This window comes from Phocoena sinus, chromosome 3 (assembly GCF_008692025.1).
Source record: "Phocoena sinus isolate mPhoSin1 chromosome 3, mPhoSin1.pri, whole genome shotgun sequence".
Taxonomy (NCBI): domain Eukaryota; kingdom Metazoa; phylum Chordata; class Mammalia; order Artiodactyla; family Phocoenidae; genus Phocoena; species Phocoena sinus.
This window is the reverse complement of record NC_045765.1, coordinates 121,472,688-121,494,047: the sequence shown is the minus strand read 5'-3', so window position 1 is coordinate 121,494,047 and position 21,360 is coordinate 121,472,688. Positions and strand designations below refer to the sequence as shown.

Sequence of the window (21,360 nt, the reverse complement as noted above, 5' to 3'; positions counted from 1 at the left end):
CCCAAGCATCAAAATTGTTTAAAGTTCCCCAGGTGATTCCAATGTGCAGCCAAAACTGAGAATCATTGCTTTAGGGAAAGCATTTGAAGAAATGAAATTTCAAGCTAGTAAAGGAGAAATTCTTGAGTGGGGAATATATCATGTTGCTCTATTGATGATGTCAACTGATGAAAAAGCTCTCTTCAAGGTAAAGGACCATTTTTATTACAAGAGAAAATGCTACATTAAAAAAAAAAAGAAATCACTAGACTTCTAAGTCTTGATTTCAGCGTTACTTCACTTGAGTATTACTGTAAAACAGGAATAACAATAGCAGTGCCTATCTCATGGTGCTATTGAGAATAAGCAAAGGAAACAGGGAACCAAAAAATGTTTCATAAACTGTAAAGTCTTATTTGTCATTACACAGCTGAGCTAGAACCATTTATCATTAAAAACACTAGGTGTAATGTGATTACAACTGTAATATGGATTATTACCTAAAGGATATGTTAATTTGTTTTAATAGACATTTATTTTATGAAATCTAAGTATCTAGCCCAATGTTTCTTGAAGTATGGTTGCTGAACCAGTATCACCAGCATCACTTGGAAATTTGTTAGAAATGCAAATTCTTGGAGTCTTCCCCAGACCTACCAAATCAGAAACTGGAGGCAGAACGTAGCAATCTTGTTTGAACAAGCTCTCCAGGTGATTCTGATGCACACTACAACTTGAAAACCACACATCTAGCCAAACATCAGTAAAAAGAGAGTATATATAACTAAAACTGAAAGATGAATAAACATCATTTTTTCAATCTTTAAAAGTCACAGTGCAAAGGCATATCAGCATAAATTACTACTTAAAAAAACTCCTAAAGCTTTGTATTTTAAAATAGTACAGTTCTCACTACCTAGCCAAGCTTTATCAATCAACACATTAATCACGAATACAACAGTAGTATATAAATTTAGGAGTCAGATTAATTACAGAGTATAGAAACAAAACTCTAGTGGGAGTAACAATGGTTCAGAAAATAGTCCAGTTCTAATTCTCTCAAAGGAAAAGTCTTAACTGTATCTTAAAAATCACATTTATCCTGAAGACAACACTCCACAGCATCTCAATGTTCTTATTCAGGCTAAGGAAGTGTGTCAGCACTGACTCAGAGAAAAGACCATTTCTTGGACTGAATCACTAGCAGTGTTTCCTGCAGTCTTAGATTTGTCACTGGGTCTGCTAAGCAACAGAAAAACAATTTCAAAACTTCTTATCTTAAAAGATCTCATAAGAGAAAATATCAACATTGCTCCCAAACTCAAAGTCCAAAGGTCGTGAGAACATTGAACAGTCTTGTGAGACTGCAATAGAAAGTTCTTTGAGATCTTTCTTGTTCCCCCTTTTTCCATTTTAAAAAGTTTTGGCAGTCTCAAGATACCTAGCACCACTTTGGAAAGATGAGAGTGGAGTATCCCAGTTAAGAACACACGTTAGTATTCATTCTTAGTTTCTGAGTGAAAACTGAGAAGAAATGACTTTTTCCTGAAAGATTCCTTAACAACAGATGAAGTTCCATTTACCATTACTGAGCAGATGACTCTGGCTCGCTCTTTGATCAAGATTCCTGAGTCCTAAGGGATTTTCCTTTCCTCAATCCTAAGCCTCCTGTATTTAAAGAACCTTGGGTTAAAAGTGGGGGTATGTGTAGGAAGAATAACTCCAATAATTGATATCTGTACTCTATATTCTAGGAAACATTTCCAACCTATTCAAAGTAAACAAAAGAATATAATCAAAATTATCCTATCTTTCCCTGACAATTGCTTTGCCCCACCTTACAAAAAAAATAACAATTCTAAACTCTCATTTCCCACACTGGAAAGAATAACACAAATATATAATTGCCAAAATAATTAATTCCTTTTGTTCATTCACTTATCTGTAAGCATTTATTGAGTTCCTAGTATGTTCCAGACATTGTTTTAGATACAAAATGAGTCTAGAAAGATGCATAGACTTCAGTGATGAGGATGTGGATTCTATGTGTCTAGAGTGCTGTTTCAGTTTCTCTGTCAACCAAGACCAGTGGTACTCAAACTTGAGCAAGCATCAGAATCACTTGGAGAACTTGTTAAAACTTAGATTTTGGGGCCCCACAAAGAGAGACTCTATTCAGTAGGTCTGAGATGGGGCCCCCAAATTAGCATTCTAATAAATTCTCAGGTGACATTGATGCTGCTGGTTCGGGGACCACACTTTGAGAACCACTTACCAAGAAATGCAGCTCATCACACTATGCCTGCTGATTCTCAAACACTGTACATCTCTCTTCCAAACAAGGCAATGGCCTTAGAAAGGCTTTTTACTCACAACTGAGCAGAATTACAGTTCCCAGAACCACCTCAAATATCTAGGATTGGTAGCTCCAGAAGAGAAGAAAGAAGTATAAAAAATAAAGAGAAAATTCTCTTTCCAGGGGCTTTGCTCCCTCCTTGTTTTTCTTTCGTTTTATGCCCCATCACAAGAAATCACTCTTCTATTATGATTTCTCAATACAGGTGTTATGGAAAAGAATAACACACATTCAGATTTTTCATACTTCTTTACTTTAATAAAATCATAGTTTTTCTTCTAAATTCAGTTCTCTTGGCCTTCTCCCCCACCCCTTTTTTGTTGGACTATCTACTTTCTGAACGAAGAATAGAGTTAGAAGGAACACTGAGAATTCACTTAATCCCTCTTTGGCCTCAGACAAGACTGAATCTAAACCATCCCCAAATATAGCAATTTTCGGTACAAAGATGAACAGGCACTAAGAACCTCCCATTCAACATTCTGTCACATACTTGAAGATACTATCATAATATACTTTCCCTCAGCCTTCTCTTCTCCAAGCTAATCAACCTTGACATTTAGACTACTTCATTAGATTTCCTGAACTTTAAATTATTTTGATTCTTTAATAAGTTTATCCCACCTTACCTCAGGGCCTGAATTATGTGTTTATTGTTATCAGGAAGACTTCTTTTTGGTATGTGAAAAGGGGAAAGTTAATTTATAGATTAAATAAAAAGGAATTTAATTGGAACAAAGAAATATATATATAAATGCCACTATAATATAATATAATGGCATTCACTTGAACAATTAATTTCAAATATCCTTTATTTTGTTAAAAGAAATAGTAAAGCCCTATAGTTTTTAAAACTTTATAAATCACCAGCCATTTTATACATAAAACGGATGGGAGTTAGAGATCTTTTTAAATATGCCACAGATTACACATAACCATGTTTCATGACACTTCACACAGGAGGAAAACATTATTATTGTTCATTTGCTTTTTTTTGCATAGTGTTTACTACTTAAGCTGGAGTTTATCCATGATTTAATTTTGTATGAGTCTAAAATTACTGAATGTATTATTGTGATTATTCACTTCTGTGAAAATAATTTCTCTGATTCAAGCTTTGAGAATCAGAAGTGTTTAGAGAGTCAGTGAGTACAGGACAAGATAGGATGAAGTCCATGTAAATCATGTGTTTCTGAGCGGTTCAGAAAGGAAAAATAGGTAATACTTTGGAATACGGGGTAAAATGGGATGATTCACTTTAGTTCCATCTCTCCCATTCTAAATATCACTATTCAAAATTTAATCTTTGCTTTCGGAATGGTGAGGTGCTCTAGTCCAGCGCAGGCCTGAGGGATAGGTTTTGTCTCCTTGCCTATTGGGACCAAGGTGTACGGTGGAGGCGATGCATTTAGTCTCCAGAGAGAAGGAAGATGCTGCTTGCACAGCACTTCTACTCACCAGTCCATGCAGCAGCAAGGGTGTTGGCTTTGAAGGAAGCCAACTGTCCTGCTCTCCCAGCCAGAGGTAAAGAATTGCATTGGTGGCCACTAGAGGGAGGAGGATTAGGAATAGAGTAAATTGTGGGGAAAAGGCACCCATGAAAAACGCACATGGGACAACCAACACATCACCAACCACCGCCTAACAGCTACCTCTCTGAGGGACTATCATGGGGTCTGCAAACACCATTAACCCAGAGACCCAGACACCAGTAATTATTGTAGTATCCCAGTATATAGCCCCTTAACTTGGATGGCTGCAGAAGGGAGTTTGAATAGTATTGTGGGAAACATACAAGCACGCAAACACAAACACACAAGCACACAGACATACATTCTCATCCCCCATTACAAGACGTTACATCTGTGCCGTCTGATTCTTGCTCATTTTCTTATTTAAAACTCTTGATGTTCTTTACCAAGAATGTGTTCACGAAAAGCAAACAGCCCACCTTCAAGATAGTCTTGGGAGAAGCACCAGCAGACACTCATTGTGCCAAGATGTATTTTACCAACAAATCTGTACAAATTACATGAGGTTAAAAACAAACGGAATATAATATAATTAAAGCAAAGTTTCTTTTGCTAAATTACAGCTTGAAGCAAACCTGCAAGAAATATTTCCAATTAGCTTCTTTAGCAAACACAAAGCATAGCTCAGAATGTTTTGCTTTCCATCCTGCCCTCTGGGTGGGCTGCCTAGTGGGTGTCTTACCTCCAGCACAAGTAGCTGAGCATTCTGACCAAGGCTGATGATTCCATGTAAAGCCAACTTCATTGTCTCCACTGCCCGTCCGGGTGATGGGAACGTTGAATTTATACCTAATTCCCAAATTCTGTTCCTGAAGCAGAACCTGACATTGAAAACAACTGGTGAAGATAATTAAAATACAATGAGCCTTTATTCAGATATTTATTATTTCTTTTGAAGAAGAAAATGTCATAATGTAAGTCTTAAGGGAAATTTAAGACAACTTTTAGAACACATGCAGTTATACTGAATTTTCTACTTCCGTTTTCATGGGTAACTTGGAGCCATTTCTCTCATTTGCCTTATTTGGTTATAAAAATATTGTTCAAGCAGGCATTGAAAAGATCAGTCATATGGAAAGAGCACTATGGTCTTAACTTTACACAGACTTTTACACCCTTGGGCATACCATTTTACCTTTATTTACTTTAATTTCACCACTTTAATTTCAGATGATAAAGCCTGCCCCTTCCTACTTCACAGGGCAGATTACAAAGATTAGAAATGAAGTGGCAAAGGCATATTTACCATGACAATGAGATTTTCTGAGGTGGGACCTAAAGCTTCTAAGGATTCTGGTTCGTCGGTTGGCCTCTTATAGTGAAAAGCTGTCCCAGCAACATCAAACTTCCTAGGCCAGTCAATAGTCCAGGCACCATTAATATAGTAATCATCCCCTTCAGATTTTAAAGCTAAAAAAAAAAAAAAAAAAAAAATCACTACCTAAAAATGTGAAACTTCATTTACTACAATGTCACTCATTAATCATTGCACTGAAGCGTACAATGAATATCTATTTCCATTTCGAGACGGGAATCTTTTTTTTTTTTACAGACAACACCAACAATTTATTTTTTGTTACTTAGATATACATTGTGAAGTGATTTCTAATGAGGTGCCAGGAATTCTACCACAGAAACAGAAATATTTAGTAATCTCCAGCCACCATTGGTAGAAATTCAGTAAGTACATTCTTTCTCATAGATAATGATGCTATATAATTTGGTAAAGTAGAAGTACTATGATTCACCTGCCAGTGAATTAGTGTCTCAGAAAATACCAAAAAATGCATATTAGATTATTCAAAGTCAATAAAAGTTTTCCCACAAGAAAACATCAGACTCAGACAACTTTGTACAGAGTAGTTCTACCACACATTCAAGGAAAAAATAATTTCAGTTTTTCACAAAACTCTTCCAAGAGGATAGAGAAAGAGAATATGTCCAATCTCATTTTATGAACCCAGCATTTTCATGTTCAAACCTGGCTAGTCAAATAAATAAAAATTATGCAACAAGAGCATTCTTGAACAAACATGCAAAATGTAAATAATTAAATAAAATATTAGCAATTGGCATAAAGTAATATAGAAGTTAATACATCAGAAGTAAGGTAAGCTTATCCCAGGACTGCAATGCTGGTTTAAAAATAGAAAATCAATTAATATACTTTTTCATATTATTAAAGGAAGAAAGGCGGATGATTACCTTAACAGATGCAGAAAAAGCATTTTAAAAAGTTCAATATTCATATATGATTTAAAAGAAATTTTAGTAAACTAGGAAAGCGTGAAACTTCATTAATTTTATAAAAGGCAAACAAAAACACTCAAACAAAAATGTATAGTAAACATCAAACCTAAAGATGTAATGTTGAAGGCATTTTCTTTAAGATCAGGAAAAAGTTAAGGATGCCTGTTACCATCACTTTTATTCAGTCATTGACTGTGGGATCTAGCTAGTGTAACAGAGTAGAAAAAAAAGAAATAAAGGCAATGAGGAAGGAAAAGAAGAGCCAAAAGACTCAGTTTTTTTTTTCAGATGATATAATTTTCATCTTAATGTAAAAAATCTAAAAGAAATTATAGAAAAATAAGACATTTAATAAGAAAGTTTGGCAAGTTTTGATATAAAAATCAATATATGAAAGTCAGTTGTATTACTACATCAGGAAGGGCAGTTATAAAGCAGTTTTAAATAAGGACATTCTCAGTGGCAACGAAAAATATAAAAATACATAGTAATAATTCCATCAAAAGGCAGGCAAACCCTTAGTGGAGTTAATTATGAAATTTTAATAAAAATCATCAAGGATGATCTAAACAAGTGGAGAGAAATAACCTGTTCTTGTAAAGACTCAATTTTGCCTGTATTAAGCTACAGATTTAGTGACTTTCAATAAAAATTCCCAAATGGTTGTAGAGAGCACTGTGGTGCTGCAGGGCCTGGTAGCACTTATCAGCAGGAGGTGGAAGCAGGGAGAAGAGGAAGGGATCAAAAGTTCACAGAAGTGGACATTCAAAAGTGGATATAGTATGTATAAGGCAAAAACCCTATCAGTTGACTATATTCTACACAAGGGCCTGAAAGACCTTCCACTTATTAGAACGATAAAGAACCTGCTGGGGCTTCCTTGGTGGCGCGGTGGTCAAGAATCTGCCTGCCAATGCAAGGGACACAGGCCCGAGCCCCGGCCCGAGAAGATCCCACATGCCGTGGAGCAACTAAGCCCATGCACCACAACTGCTGAGCCTGTGCTCTAGAGCCTACGAGCCACAACTACTGAGCCCACGTGCCACAACTGCTGAGCCTGCGCTCCAGATATGTATCTAATAACATATTATAGCAATCTAATAGCATATTAGAATTGGCCCCGCACCGCAATGAAGAGTAGCCCCCGCTCACTGCAACTAGAGAAAGCCAGCACACAGCAACGAACACCCAACACAGCCAAAAATAAATAGATAAATAAATAGATAAATAAATAAATAAAAGAATGTGCTGGTGAGACAGGCACCAGCATCACTGAGATGCTCTTCTCTTTAAGCTTAGAACTGTCATTACAGAACTGGGCTCGCAGACAGCAATGGGGATGATCCCAACATACTAGAGGCCAGGAAGTATGGCGTAGCCATTAGAATGGAGGTGGGTACAGTTATCAAAAACAATAACAAATTAGCATGGCAGTCAGGAGTAGTCATGGAGATATTTAACAGAATACAGTCTTCCAAGGGGCCCAAGAGATGGGCACTTTTCTGATCCAGACCCACTGAGCTTAAGCAGAGGCTGGGTGACCAGGAGATAGGATCCTGCAACATCACAACACCACAGCACTCAGTGGTAATTTTTCCTTGCCTTTCCTCAAAGGACGTAAAAGCCATTACCAGCAGGGAAAGGGAAAATCCAAATATACTGAGGACTGTTGGGCACAGGGACTGAGTTGACCTGAAGTGGCAAATGGTGCCCCTTGTTTAGGATAAGACCACGTAGAAGTAAAGTAATAAAAGGAATTTTGACCCAGGTCCAGCTCACAGAGTGTCCACTGAGTCCATGAATCCAGTCAGTGGTCATTTCTCTCAGACCTGAATTTAAAATGGAAACAGGGGACTTTGCTGGTGGCGCAGTGGTTGAGGGTCCGCCTGCCAATGCAGGGGACATGGGTTCGTGCCCCGGTCCAGGAAGATCCCACATGCCACGGAGCAGCTAGGCCCGTAAGCCATGGCCGCTGAGCCTGCGTGTCCGGAGCCTATGCTCCGCAACGGGAGAGGCCACAACAGTGACAGGCCCGCGTACCGCAAAAAAAATAAAATAAAATAAAATAAAAATAAAATGGAAACAGTATACTTGGTAGCTGGCATAACCTTCACATTTATCTCTTGATCTGTAAAATAACACCTATCTCAGTGGGGAAGACCAGGTTGAAGTCTCTGAAACTTCTCTCCTTCCCCCAGCTAAAACAGTAAACTACAAACAATACTGCATCTTGGAGTGGGGGCGGGGGTGTGTATGTGTGGATTGCCAGAGATGAATGCTACCCATAAGGTCTTAAAGTGTGCAAGGCTGGTGGTCTCTACCATATACCTATTTACTTCACTTGTGTGGCCCCTACAGAAACTAGATAGTTCTTTTTGGATGATAGTAGTCTGTTGCAAACTCAACCAAGGGGTACTGTTGCTGTGCTGGATGTAGAGATGGGATTCTTGACCATTTTCTTAAACACAAATTAAAATAGTAATTTTCCATGTGAATGTCAAGAAGATATTAAGTATTTATAATGTTATTGATAGAAAGGAATGAAAGGCTTATCTATAGGAATAAAAATGTGGAACTAGCAAGGGAAATTATGACTAAAGGAATAACTGGGGATGGAGGTGGGGTTAGAGAGCAGATTTTCCTGTCCAAATATTAAAACAGTAATTATACAAATATGGGGTGGGAACAACCTGTGGTATGGCACACAGATGGACAGAACAATAGAACAAAATGGACAGTTAAGAAATAAACAAAAGTACATATGGGAATTAATATATAACAAAGGAAGCACCCTAAATTAGTAAAGGAAAGATAACAAGAAATGAAACTAAGACAAAAGACTAGCTTTTTGGCAAAAAAAAAAAAAAAAATGCTGAATTTGTCTCATTCTTTATATAAGAATAGATACCACCAATCCATTCCTAGGTATATATCCTAAAGAAGTGAAAATAGGTACTCAAACAAATATATGTACACACATGTTCATAGTAGCACTATTCCCAATAGCCAAAGGTAGAAACAACCAAATGTCCATCAATGGATGACTGGATAAACAAACTGGGGTATATACAATACAAGGGAATAATAACATTCAGCTATAAAAAAGAATGAAGAACTGTACATGCATCAATGAGGATAAGACTAAAAAAAAATTACACTGAGTGGAAGAGGCTGAGGCTAGACATAAAAGGTCACATATTTTATGCATCTATTCATAAGAAATATCTAGAAAAGGTAAATCTATAGGGACAAACAGCAGATTGGTGGTTGCCAGGGGCTGGGGAATGGGAAGTAACTGCTTAATGGACACCGGGTTCCTTTTGGGGTGATGAAAATATTTTGGAATGTACTAAATACCAGTACGCTGTTCACTTTAAAAATGTTTGAATTCTATGTTATTTGGATATTACCTCAATAAAAACAAAGTTTAAAAAAAAGAGAGAAAAGAATAAATGCCAGATGGGTAAATATTTAAATGTAAACATAGTTAAATCATAAAATGGTAGGAGAAAATGTAAGAGTACTTTTTAAAAAATAATATTGGGGTATTGAAAAGCTTTTCTAAGCATGATCAAAACCTCAGAAAGTATAAAGAAAAAGATTAGTAGATGTGCATGCATAATTTTTTAAACCTCCATAGGAAAAAACATATAAAAAAGTTTAAAAATATGTGATAGAAAAAGGGTTATTAGCACTACTATACAAAAACTTCTATAAATAAATGAGTGATAATTTTGATAATGATTATCATGCTTTGACAGTGACAAACACGTCAGTTTAATTTTTTTGTTAGTATGCTAGCTTCTTCAAAAACTTTATCAGGCCAGATAAACAAGCAGGCCCAAAGGACTAAAAGGGTCATGATGCAGAGAGTCTCTGACTCTCTGGACCTCTGCCACTTGTTCTTAAGAGTATAGACTATTTTCATTCCCGCTACCCCCATCTGCCTGGCAAATATATCTGTACTTTCTTGACTTCACGTATGTTATAAAATTCATTTGATTGTCAAAAATAAATCTAATTAATCTTTTGAGATAAGAACATGTTAATGAAATTTAAGGATTATTTAGTCTTAAATTTGTCTTGTATTTAAAATTTTTTATTTTCAACTCTCACAGTAATTCTCTGTCTCATTTGAAACATCAAAATTACTTGGTTATATAGGACATCTGAGCCTGTATCACATGAAACAGTAAAAACAAAAATAAAAACAAAACCTCTAGCTGCTTTGAATTCTCCTTCAATTTAAGCTCTCACTTTCCATTTTCCCATCTACTCACTTAAGGAATCCTAACTCACCTTTGCTGGTACCATAATATAGTTCAGAAAAACACCAAACATTTAAGAAGGACTGAATAAGAATTTACTAAGGGAGAAGGATGTGGCATTATGGACAAAGAATTATCAAAGGGAAAACATCTGATGTCTTATTTTTGTTTTGATTCTTGCTGATGCAGAAAAGAATCTAAAATTATGGTATAAAAATAAAGGAGTCTTCCTAAATAAAGGAAGGAAGAGCCTGATGATACTGGTATTCTACCTAAAGATGCATTCTAGATATAGTCTTATTTTTAAAAGATTTAAGGAAAAACAGGTGGTATTTTAAGGGGAATAAGAACTCAACCAGATTTCATAAGGGTCTCTGCAGAGTCTAAATCTGTCTCAAGGGATCAAACATCAAATAAACAGAATTTCCACTTCTTTACAGAGGAAATAACGGGGATTGGACTTGCCCTCCAATTATAAATAACTAGAAAACTCACAAAATATATGAATCAGCTGTTTTTAGACATTGGCCAGGACTGTGCAGGACTGTGACACAGGCAAAAAGGAACACAAGGTGAGTCATATAATCTCCCTAGATTCCTGCCTGGAGGCACTTTCTGTCAGTGTAGACCATGAGAACCCAAGCAGAGGATGGTGGTCTCACTGAGTTAAGGAGACAGAGATCAGAAACTGGGAAGACTAAGATACTTGGAATTTGCAGAACCAGAGAATTAGAGTAAAAGGAGGGAATCTGTTGCTGAATAGTAATCCATGTATGCATAAGATAAAATTCCATGAAGCCAGGCCAAAAAAACCCACCAAAAAACAAACAAACAGAAACGAAAACAAAAAACTAGATAACCACAAGCAGAAAAATTTCTAGAGAAAGAATTCAGAGAGTTTCAACCACTAGGGCATTCAGCAGAGAATCATGCCTTTTTAGTAGGGCTGAACTCTAGAATTAAGGCTACTCTGGACTCCCGTAAACAAAGCTCAAATACAAGCCTCAAAGATATCAAGCTCATCAACAAGTTAGTTAACACTCTTTAAAGGATAAAACAACAACAACAGCAAAATCCAGACTCTCAATAAAAATATATTCACAATGTACAACATCCAATGAAAAATTACTACAACTGGCAAGAAAGGGGAAGATATGGTACAAACCATGAAGAAAGCCAAGTAAAAGCAACAGACTCAGAAATGACAGAAATTATGGAATTAGCAGAAAATAACTTTCAAACAGCTATTAGAAATATACTCAAGGATTTTAAAGGAAAACAAATATAATGAGAAAAAACTGGAAGATATATACAGATGGATGCTCAGATCTACACAAAGAAAGTATGCCAGATACAATAAATATGTAGGTAAATAGAAAATAATTTTTCTTATTTTTAAATTTTTAAAAAGGATAACTGACTCTTTAAAACAAAAATAATAACAATGTATTGTAGGGTTTATAACATATGAAAAAGTAAAATGTGTTTTTAAAAAATAGCACAAAGGATGGAAGAAGACAATGGAAATAAACTGTTACAAGCATCTTGCATTATACATAAATGGTATAATATTATTTGAAGGTATACTGTGATAAATTAAAGATGCATTTTGTAAACTCTAGAGCAACCACTAATTAAATAGAAAAAAGAAGTATAGCTAATAAGCCATTAGTAGAGTCCAAATGGAATACTATAAAACACTTGATAAACCTAAAAGAAGACATAAAAGGAGAATAAAGGGAAAAATACACGGAACAAATAGAAAAATAGCACAATGGTAGACTTAAACCCAATGATTTTAACAATTACATTAAATATAAATGATCCAGACGTGGAGCTGACAAACTATGGTCCACCACCTGTTTTGTAAATAAAGTTTATTGTAACATAGTCATACCCATTTATTTATGTATTATCTGTATCTGCTTTCACACTACAATAGTAGAACTTAATAGCTGAGATAGAGACTTCATGTCCTGTAAAGCTGAAAATATTTACCATCTGTGCCTTTACAGAAAAAGTTTGGCAAGCCCCCCATTTAGAGACTGTAATTGAAAAAGCAACGATGGTTAGATACAATAAGAAATCAGAGTCAAACTACATGTTGTCTAAAAGAAACATATTTAAAGTTCAGAAACACCTACATGTGAAAAGTGGATGGATGGAAAAGAATTTACTATGCAAGCACTAATCAGAAGAAATCTGGGTGGCTAGATTAGTATCAGTCAAAATAGATGAGGGTCAAAGAATATCATCAGAAATAAAGAGCAACATAGGATAATTATAAAATGCTCAATACATCAAGAAAATCTAATAATCTTAAATGTCTATACACCTAACAAGAAACTGAAAATAAATGAAGCAAAACCTTACAACTAATGGGAGAAATAAACAAATCCACAATTCTAGTTGGAGATTTCAACATGATTCTTTCAATATTTGCTGAAACAAGGAGGCAGAAAATAAATAAAAATGTAGAAGACTTGAACAAAACTGTCAACCAATTTAATCTAATTGACATTTATGGAATACTAAACCCAATACCACCATAATATACATTCTTCTCAAGTGCACATGGAACATTCACTAAGAGATACCATATTCTGGGCCATAAAAACACACCTCAACAAAAGAACTAAAATAATACAAAGTACCTTATCTGTCCATAATGGAATTAAGAAAAACCCCCAAATATCTGGAAATTGAATAATACCTTCTAAGCCATGCGTCATATGGTAAATAAAATATTTTAAATTGAGTGTTGGAAAATAAAACTATCAAATATATGGGATGAAGTTAAAGCAACGCTTAGAGGGAAATTTATAGTGCAAAATGCCTATTTTAGGTTAGAAAAAAGATCTTTAAGATCAATAATCTAAGTTTCTATCTTGAGAAGCTAGAAAAATAACAAATTAAACACAAAGTGAATAGCAAAAAGGAAAAAATAAAGAGAAGAGTGGGAATTGATGTACTGGAAAATGGAGAAATAATAGAAAAGTCATTTAAACCAAAAGCTTGTTCTTTGAAATGATCAATAAGGTTAATAAACACCTCACTAGAACAATCAAGAAAAAGAAGATACAAATCACCAATGTGAGGAATGAGAGAAGAGCCATCACTACAGATCCTACAGGCATTCAAACAGAATAAGGGAATATTATGCACAAAATTATGCCAATGAATTCAACAACTTTATATCTATTACAGAAACTGAATTTTTCATTAAAGACTTCCCACAAAGAAAACTCCAGCCCAGATGGCTTCACAGTTGAATTCTATCAAACATTAAGAAATAATACCAATTTTACCCAGACTTTTTCAGAAAATAGAGAAGAAAGGAATATTACCCAACCAACTTTATGAGGACAGGTTTATCCTAATATAAAAACCGACAAAGATGTTATAAGAAAAGACTACAGACCAATATCCCGCATGAACATAGATGCAAATATTCTTAACAGAATATTAGTAAATCAATTGTAACAATATATATGAAGGATAATAAATTTATGACAAAGTGATTTTTATTCCAAGAATGCTAGATTGATTTAACATTTGAAAACCAATCAATGCATTTACTATATTAACAGGAAAGGGAGGAAAAAAAATAACACATGATCATGCAGTAAACCTCAAAACCTATTCATGAAGAAAACTCTCAAAACTAGAAACAGAAGGGAACTTCCTCAACCTGATAAAGGGCATCTACATAAATCTTCTAGCTAACATTATATTTAGTGGTTAAAAAAAACAAACAAAAAACCCCAAAAAACTGAATTCTTTCCCTTTAAGATAAGCAACAATGAAAGGCTGTCCAGCCTCCTCACTTCTATTCAACATTGTACTGAAGGTCCTGATCACTATTATAAGGCAAGAAAAACAATATAAAAGACACAAATATTGGAAAGATAGAAGTAAAACTGCCTTTGTTGAAGGATGACATGATGATCTATGTTGAAAATCCTAAGAAATGTACAAAGCAACTATCAGAACTAATACATGAGTATAACCAGGACACAGGACATGAGGTCAATACAAAAATAAATCAATTGCTGTATAACAACTGACAATTCAAATATGAGATTAAAATATCAATATCATTTACAATAACATCAAAAAGCATGAAATATTTAGTGATAGATTTTTAAAAAAATCTATATGTGCAAGATGTGTACACTGAAAAATAAGCATTATTGAACAAATGTAAAGACTTAAATAAATATACAGGTAAGTCTTTTCACGTATTGGAAGACAATATTTTTAAGATGTCAATTCTCCCCAAATTGATCTATAGATCCCAAATAATCTCTTTTTGTAGAAATTGACAAGCTGATTCTAAAATGTATATAGAAATGTAAGGGACCTAGAAAAACAAAAATAATTTTGAGAAAGAGGAACAAATTTGAGGACATAATGCTTCCTATTTTCAAGACCTAATGGAAATCTCTATTAATCAACACAGTGTGGTTTTGGTTTAAGGACAGACATACGGAACAATGGGAGGGAACAGAAATAGACCCATACATTCATGTGCAATTGATCTCTAACACAAATGTCAAGGTAATTCAATGGGGGAAATATTCTTGAACAAAGGGTGCTATAGTAATTGAATATCCATGTGAAAATAACTGAATTTCAATCCTTACTTTATACCTTACATAAAAACTCAAAATGGACCATATATCTAAATGTAAAAGCTAAACCCATAATTTCTCTAAGACACATTGAAGACAATCTTTGCAATCCTGGGGTAGGCAAAATTTCTAAGATAGGATGTGAAAGCACAAACTATAAAAAAATTAATACATTAGATTTCATCAGAATTAAAAGACACCATTAAGAACAGAAATAAACAAGCCACAGATGAGAAGAAAATATTCATAAAATATATATTTGAATAAGACATAACTAGAATATATAAAGAACTCAGAACTTTATAAAAAGAAAAAATGTAAAAATAGGCAAAATATTTGTTTAGACATTTTACAAAAAAAAATATCTACATGGGTAGAGTTAAAAAGACTGACAATACCAAGTACTGACAGGATGTAGAGCAACTGGAACTCTTTTACATTACTGGTGGAAATATAAATGATACAATCACTTTGGAAAACAATTTAATTAATTTCTTATAAAGTTAAACATGTACTTATCATATGACCTGGTGATTTCACTCCTAGGCTTTTTATCCAGGAGAAAGGAAAACATATGCCTGCACAAAACTTGTCTATGAATGTTCAAAGAAGCTTTATTCATAATAGTTGAAGACTGACAATGACCCAGATATCCATCAACAAGTGAGTGGATAAATAAATTATGGTATATCCAAACAATGGAATACTATTTGGCAATAAAAAGGAATGAACTTCAGATACACTCAACAATATAGATGAATCTCAAAAACATTATGTTATGAATGAAAAAAAAGCCAGATATAAGAGTGCATACTATATGATCCTATTTATGTGAAATTCCAGAATAAATAAAAGTAAAATAATAAAATGTCAGAAAAGAGATCAATGTTTTCTGAGGCTAAGGCTAGGGGGACTTGACTGCAAAGGGTAATGAGAGAATGTTTTGGAGTCACAGAAATGTTCTACATCTTGGTTGTGGTATTTATATGTATATGTATATCTATATCTATATATAGAGAGATACAGATAAAATTGTAAATACTTTGTGAACTATACACTTATAATGGATGCATTTTATTATACGTAAATTATACCTCATTAAAATTGATTTTAAAAAATCAACTGGGCTTCCCTGGTGGCGCAGTGGTTGAGAGTCCGCCTGCCGATGCAGGGGACGCGGGTTCGTGCCCCGGTCTGGGAGGATCCCACGTGCCGCGGAGCGGCTGGGCCCGTGAGCCATGGCCGCTGAGCCTGCGCGTCCGGAGCCTGTCCTCCGCAACGGGAGAGGCCGCAGCAGTGAGAGGCCCGCGTAACGCATAAAAAAAAAAAAAAAAAAAAAAAAAAAAAATCAACTATGGGGTTTCCCTGGTGGCACAGTGGTTGAGAGTCTGCCTGCCGAAGCAGGGGACACGGGTTCGTGCCCCGGTCTGGGAAGATCCCACATGCCGCAGAGTGGCTGGGCCCATAAGTCATGGCCGCTGAGCCTGTGCATCCGGAGCCTGTGCTCCACAACGGGAGAGGCCACAACAGTGAGAGGCCCGCATACCGCAAAAAAAAAAAAAAAAAAAAAAAAAAAATCAACTATGGGACTTCCCTGGTAGCACAGGGGACATGGATTCAATCCCTGGTCTGGGAAGATCCCACATGCCGCAGAGCAACTAAGCCCATGCACCACAACTACTGAGCCTGAGCTTTAGAGCCTGTGAGCCACAACTACTGAAGCCCACTCACCACGCCTACTGAAGCCCAAGCGCTCTAGGGCCCACGTGCTGCAACTACTGAGCCTGCGCACTGCAACTACTGAAGCCCATGCACCTAGAGCCCACGCTCCGCAACAAGAAGCCACTTCAATGAGAAGCCCGTGCACCACAACGAAGAATAGCCCCCGCTCACTGCAACTAGAGAAAGCCTGTGCACAGCAATGAAGACCCAACGCAGCCAAAAATTAAAAAAAAAAAAAAAAAAAATCAACTAACCCAGTGAAGAGCAAGCTATAAACTACTAATTTTTTTGTTTAGTTCTTTCATGTGGAACTTCCTTTTAACATGAAAGTGTTCTACCTCAAAGCAGTATGTCTTTTCCTTCATGATACTGTGGTGCTTTTCCTCATTAATTTTTAAAATCTAGCAAAATATGCTACTTACCAATATAGTTCTTTGACATGGCAACTTCTCTGACTTCAATGTGAACAGAGCCTCTTGGTATCTGCACTACTTCCATGTAGCCTGGAACACAGAAGACAGCCAGTAATAAGCAGCATCTGGAGCTTTCATCAGAAAATGAGTGTTTAGTAAGCATTCAGTAATAACAGTTTCCTTATTCTTCCATGCTTTCTTTTGCACTTTATAAATTGTAAATAATGAGCAAATTCCCCTTTGGGTTCATGAATACATCTAAGGGTATTTTTCTTTTCCTCTAAAATTATCTCAAGATATCTTTAAAGTCTCAAGATATATAATATTGGTTCATTTTTTTTCCCTCAACACATGGCCCCCACTTCAAGGCTCTGTGGGAATTCCCATCTTAAAGAAACGTGGCTAAATGAAGTCAAGTAGAAATGGAATAATATGTCCTTAAAATATCTAACCTGAAGCCATATTTAATATTTAAAGGACTGAAAGCAATTTGGGGGAAAACCATTGTCTGCCTGAATAAAGAAATTTTTAAAATAAGGGGGGAAATCAAATATTTTGGCTATTCCAAGTACACCAGAGGTGTGAGGAAGAGTTCTTTCTACACACTCACCTCCTCTGGGCAACGAATCATTGAAGAACCCTTCAATGGCATCACATGTGCTTCCATCCCCTCCACAGACTCGACATCTATCTTCCCTAGCATCGGATCCCAAAATATTATCACAACCTACATGCTGAAAACAGAGAAGAATATTCAGTGTATCAAAAAGAGGAGGAACTCTTGGACCCACTAACCAAATGAATATAACTTATTTATTTACGTGTTTTTCCAGTACAGGAAATCTAAACAGGAAATACTTTCCTCTTTCCACTTTTACCTTCATTCCCTAAGTAATTAATTCTAGCGAACACTTCTCAATACATAAGTTTAAAGAAAAAAATTCTGATTCCCCAGGAATGTACACCTGTATTTCTAGCTTAGACTTCTTCTTCATGTATAGATAGATACCAGGCTCCAATTCTTAAAATATTGTAATTTGTTGGCAATGGGCTCTTACTTATACCCTCAATTAAGAAATGCAAGAACTAAGAAAAAATGGCATATGGTCCTACACAACAAGGGTTATAACAACAAGAGTCTTGACTGAGCATTATGGTTTGCCCTTTCTAAACCACTGGCTCTTTTGGATATCCAATTTTTAGTGTTAGTGTCAAGGATTAGTTGTGGAATTCATGCCTGAGGAAATCTCTAAAAATGAATACCTGTTTCCATTAGCTGAATAAAATTACCATAAAGAAAAGGAGATATAAACATGAAATTTTATTGTAGAAGCTGAAATTCTACCTTTCAATTTTGTATTTAATCATAGAAATGTGGCCTTCATATATTTTTGGCATATTTTGGCACTTAAATTTGTAATTTGACTTTTAGCCATTAATACCAGGCATGCAATGTCTGAATATAACCTGTGCCTGGGTCTTGGTTATCTGAAAAACATTTTTATACCGTCCCAGAAATAACTTTTTCTTCAAGTAAGTAAATAAACACACACACACACACACACACACACACACACACACAGTGCAACATCAGATACATTTGGTGACAAGTTAACCAGAAGGACAGAAACTTGCAAGAAATTATGAGACTAACTAAAATAGACAGTGTTTTTTATCTCATCTTAGTTTCTGGCATTTAGTTTTATGTTTCTCTTTAAGGTCAAATAAAAGCAGACAAGGAAAAAAGTTAAGAAAACAGTGGGTTTTGTGGCTAATTTCTTATGATAAGATTCATACACAGGTCTAGGAAAATACCATGTATTTGCTCCTGCAATTCCCAACTGGTCTGGTTAATTCTCTGAAGTAAATGCATTAATAAGAGTAATTCTATAGCAAAAACCATTATAAATGCTTCAAAAGAAGACAAAATGGGAAGAGCATAGCTGTTTTACACTTTGAGGAAATATTTTGCTATGAAATATATCAAATAATCTTTCATTGAGAACACACAGTAGACATATGAATGAGCTGAATCCTCATTCCCCCTCTTTGCTATCATCTTGTTTGTAAACAGAAGAATGATGGAAATTAAATTCCAAAATATCTTCATAGCTCTAGCAATCCCTATAAACATAACTAGAATACCAGAATAAATCACACTTGCATGGTGCTTGAAGGTGAATGGATAATTCTACCTTTAACTATGTATATTTCCTTACTGAAAATTAAATTAAAATGCAGCCCTCTTTATTAAAAATTAGCATAGTATTAATTACGAGCTACTATATGAGAAAAAAAAGACAGAAGTCTCAAAAACCCCAACAAAAAGCAATGAAATTCATAATCTGAGCAACCTTGCATTCTCCATTGATACAGATATCCAGTGAATCTGCATTGCACTGAGTCCCATCAATCACCGCAGGGGCACGTTCAGTGTAGAAATTGTAACCTTCAGCCAAGCAGTTTAACGCACAAGGTTTTACCCCACCTGGACAAATATAGTAGAAGAGAAATAAATGGAGTGGTTCTCCTAAGGAACAGTGATTCAGTATCATCCAGAGCATATTTACGATTGATAACAGACCATCACTCTCTGACTATATACCTAGATGTGTAGGTTTCTTTTCTTCTTTGCTAAAATTTCATGTTTACTTTCACTGCTTGTGCAACTTGAAGGAGGACCTGCTGAGTAATCTTAAGGTTTTAAAATTTCAGGTATTTCACATATATATTTTCAATATATTTTAGGTCAAAAGGGATCACAGTGGAGGTAACTGAATGTTGAAAACAATAGATGAAATAAAAGCCATTTTGAAAAACTAAAAAAATAAAGTTTAGGAAGGCCTTGAGAATGACCTTGTATGACAAGTAGAAATTTATGCAAATTATATCACTTGTTACTGAATACGATACAAAAACTGCTACTTCAAGCAGAGATATGGTAATTATAAAATAAAAGTAAACTTAGAACTGCTTTAAACATATCCTATTCCATGAAAGTGGCTCTAGCATGGAGATAAATTCTTATGAGATTAGCAAGTCAAAGATAAAATTAATTATAGCACTAAATTTGAAAAATTCTCATGAGATTAATAAATCAAAGATAAATATTGGGTTGGCCAAAAAGTTCGTTTGGGTTTTTCTGTAAGATGGACAATCCAATATTACATAGCATCAAACATTTTTAGTTTAAATAAATTGAATAAAACCTAAAAGAAATAAACTCGAATAATTTTTTAGAAAGCTAATTTTATATTGTGAATAAATGCATACAGTAACTTGAGAATTTGCATTTTGTAACTTGAAATTTGTATTTCAATAGCTGTGTGTGTATTTCAAGGTTGACGTGAAAAATAGGTATAAATAGTAGCAATTTTAAAAAAACAAGCAGATTACATATCACAACTTCTCAGTATATTGGAAAAGTAGCAATCAATATGGATTTATTTTATTCAAAACTGAACATAAAAAAGCTATTTATAAAAATGTAATTATTGATTAAAATTAGGACTTAAAAATACTTTCTGTTGAACCTTTGTTTCATGATGTTTAAAGCACTTTGGCCTTATTATAATGATCTGATAAAATTTCTTTGAAATAAAAAAGACTTCCTCTAAAAAAGAAAATTAGACAGAAAGATGAAATGACATGCCTAGGTCTTAGTGAAGGTAGAAACCAGGTTTCTACGGGGTGAAGTAAAAGAGAAGTCAACTGAGTGATGGAGACAATGATAAATTATAGAGAGAACAATTGATTAAAGTAGATCACTGTTACAGTTGACTTTTGTCATGTAAGAAGACGGCCCAATATTGTCAGACATTGTTTTTTCAAGAGGAGATGGAAACCTAGACTTTAAAAATATAAACTCTTGGGCTTCCCTGGTGGTGCAGTGGTTGAGAGTCCACCTGCCGATGCAGGGGACACGGGTTTGTGCCCCGGTCCGGGAAGATCCCACATACTGCAGAGCGGCTGGGCCTGTGGGCCATGGCCGCTGAGCCTGCGCGTCCGGAGCCTGTGCTCCACAACGGGAGAGGCCACAACAGTGATAGGCCTGCATACCGCAAAAAAAAAAAAAAAAAAAAAAAAAAAAAAAAAAATATATATATATATATAGAAACACTCTTCTTGGAAACTCATATAAAGTTTTCAAAAATACTGTGGAGGCTAAAACATGTATATAAGTAAAAACGGTTCCTGAACTGCCAG

General features: G+C 35.2%; 2 protein-coding genes across 3 annotated transcripts in view; both read right to left on the bottom strand.

Moving 5' to 3' along the window:
* Positions 1-21,360, bottom strand: part of CENPK (centromere protein K) — a 332,401-nt gene that overhangs the window by 46,617 nt on the left and 264,424 nt on the right. The window contains exons 25-29 of the transcript XR_004349429.1: positions 19,509-19,642; positions 17,765-17,888; positions 17,164-17,244; positions 5,114-5,277; positions 3,794-4,688 (exon numbers count right to left, since the gene is read on the bottom strand). The gene's annotated coding sequence lies outside the window, so the exon portion shown is untranslated. The remainder of the gene's footprint in view (positions 1-3,793; positions 4,689-5,113; positions 5,278-17,163; positions 17,245-17,764; positions 17,889-19,508; positions 19,643-21,360) is intronic.
* The window catches only part of ADAMTS6 (ADAM metallopeptidase with thrombospondin type 1 motif 6), a 279,851-nt gene that overhangs the window by 46,617 nt on the left and 211,874 nt on the right, over positions 1-21,360 (bottom strand). Inside the window, exons 16-20 of one of the 2 annotated variants that reach the window (XR_004349428.1) lie at positions 19,509-19,642; positions 17,765-17,888; positions 17,164-17,244; positions 5,114-5,277; positions 3,794-4,688 (exon numbers count right to left, since the gene is read on the bottom strand). Coding sequence is in view for 1 of the 2 variants with exons in the window: in XM_032629020.1 (XP_032484911.1) it covers positions 4,550-4,688; positions 5,114-5,277; positions 17,164-17,244; positions 17,765-17,888; positions 19,509-19,642 (642 nt within the window). In the remaining variant the exon portion in view is untranslated. The remainder of the gene's footprint in view (positions 1-3,793; positions 4,689-5,113; positions 5,278-17,163; positions 17,245-17,764; positions 17,889-19,508; positions 19,643-21,360) is intronic. The other variant, XM_032629020.1, reaches the window with a different exon arrangement.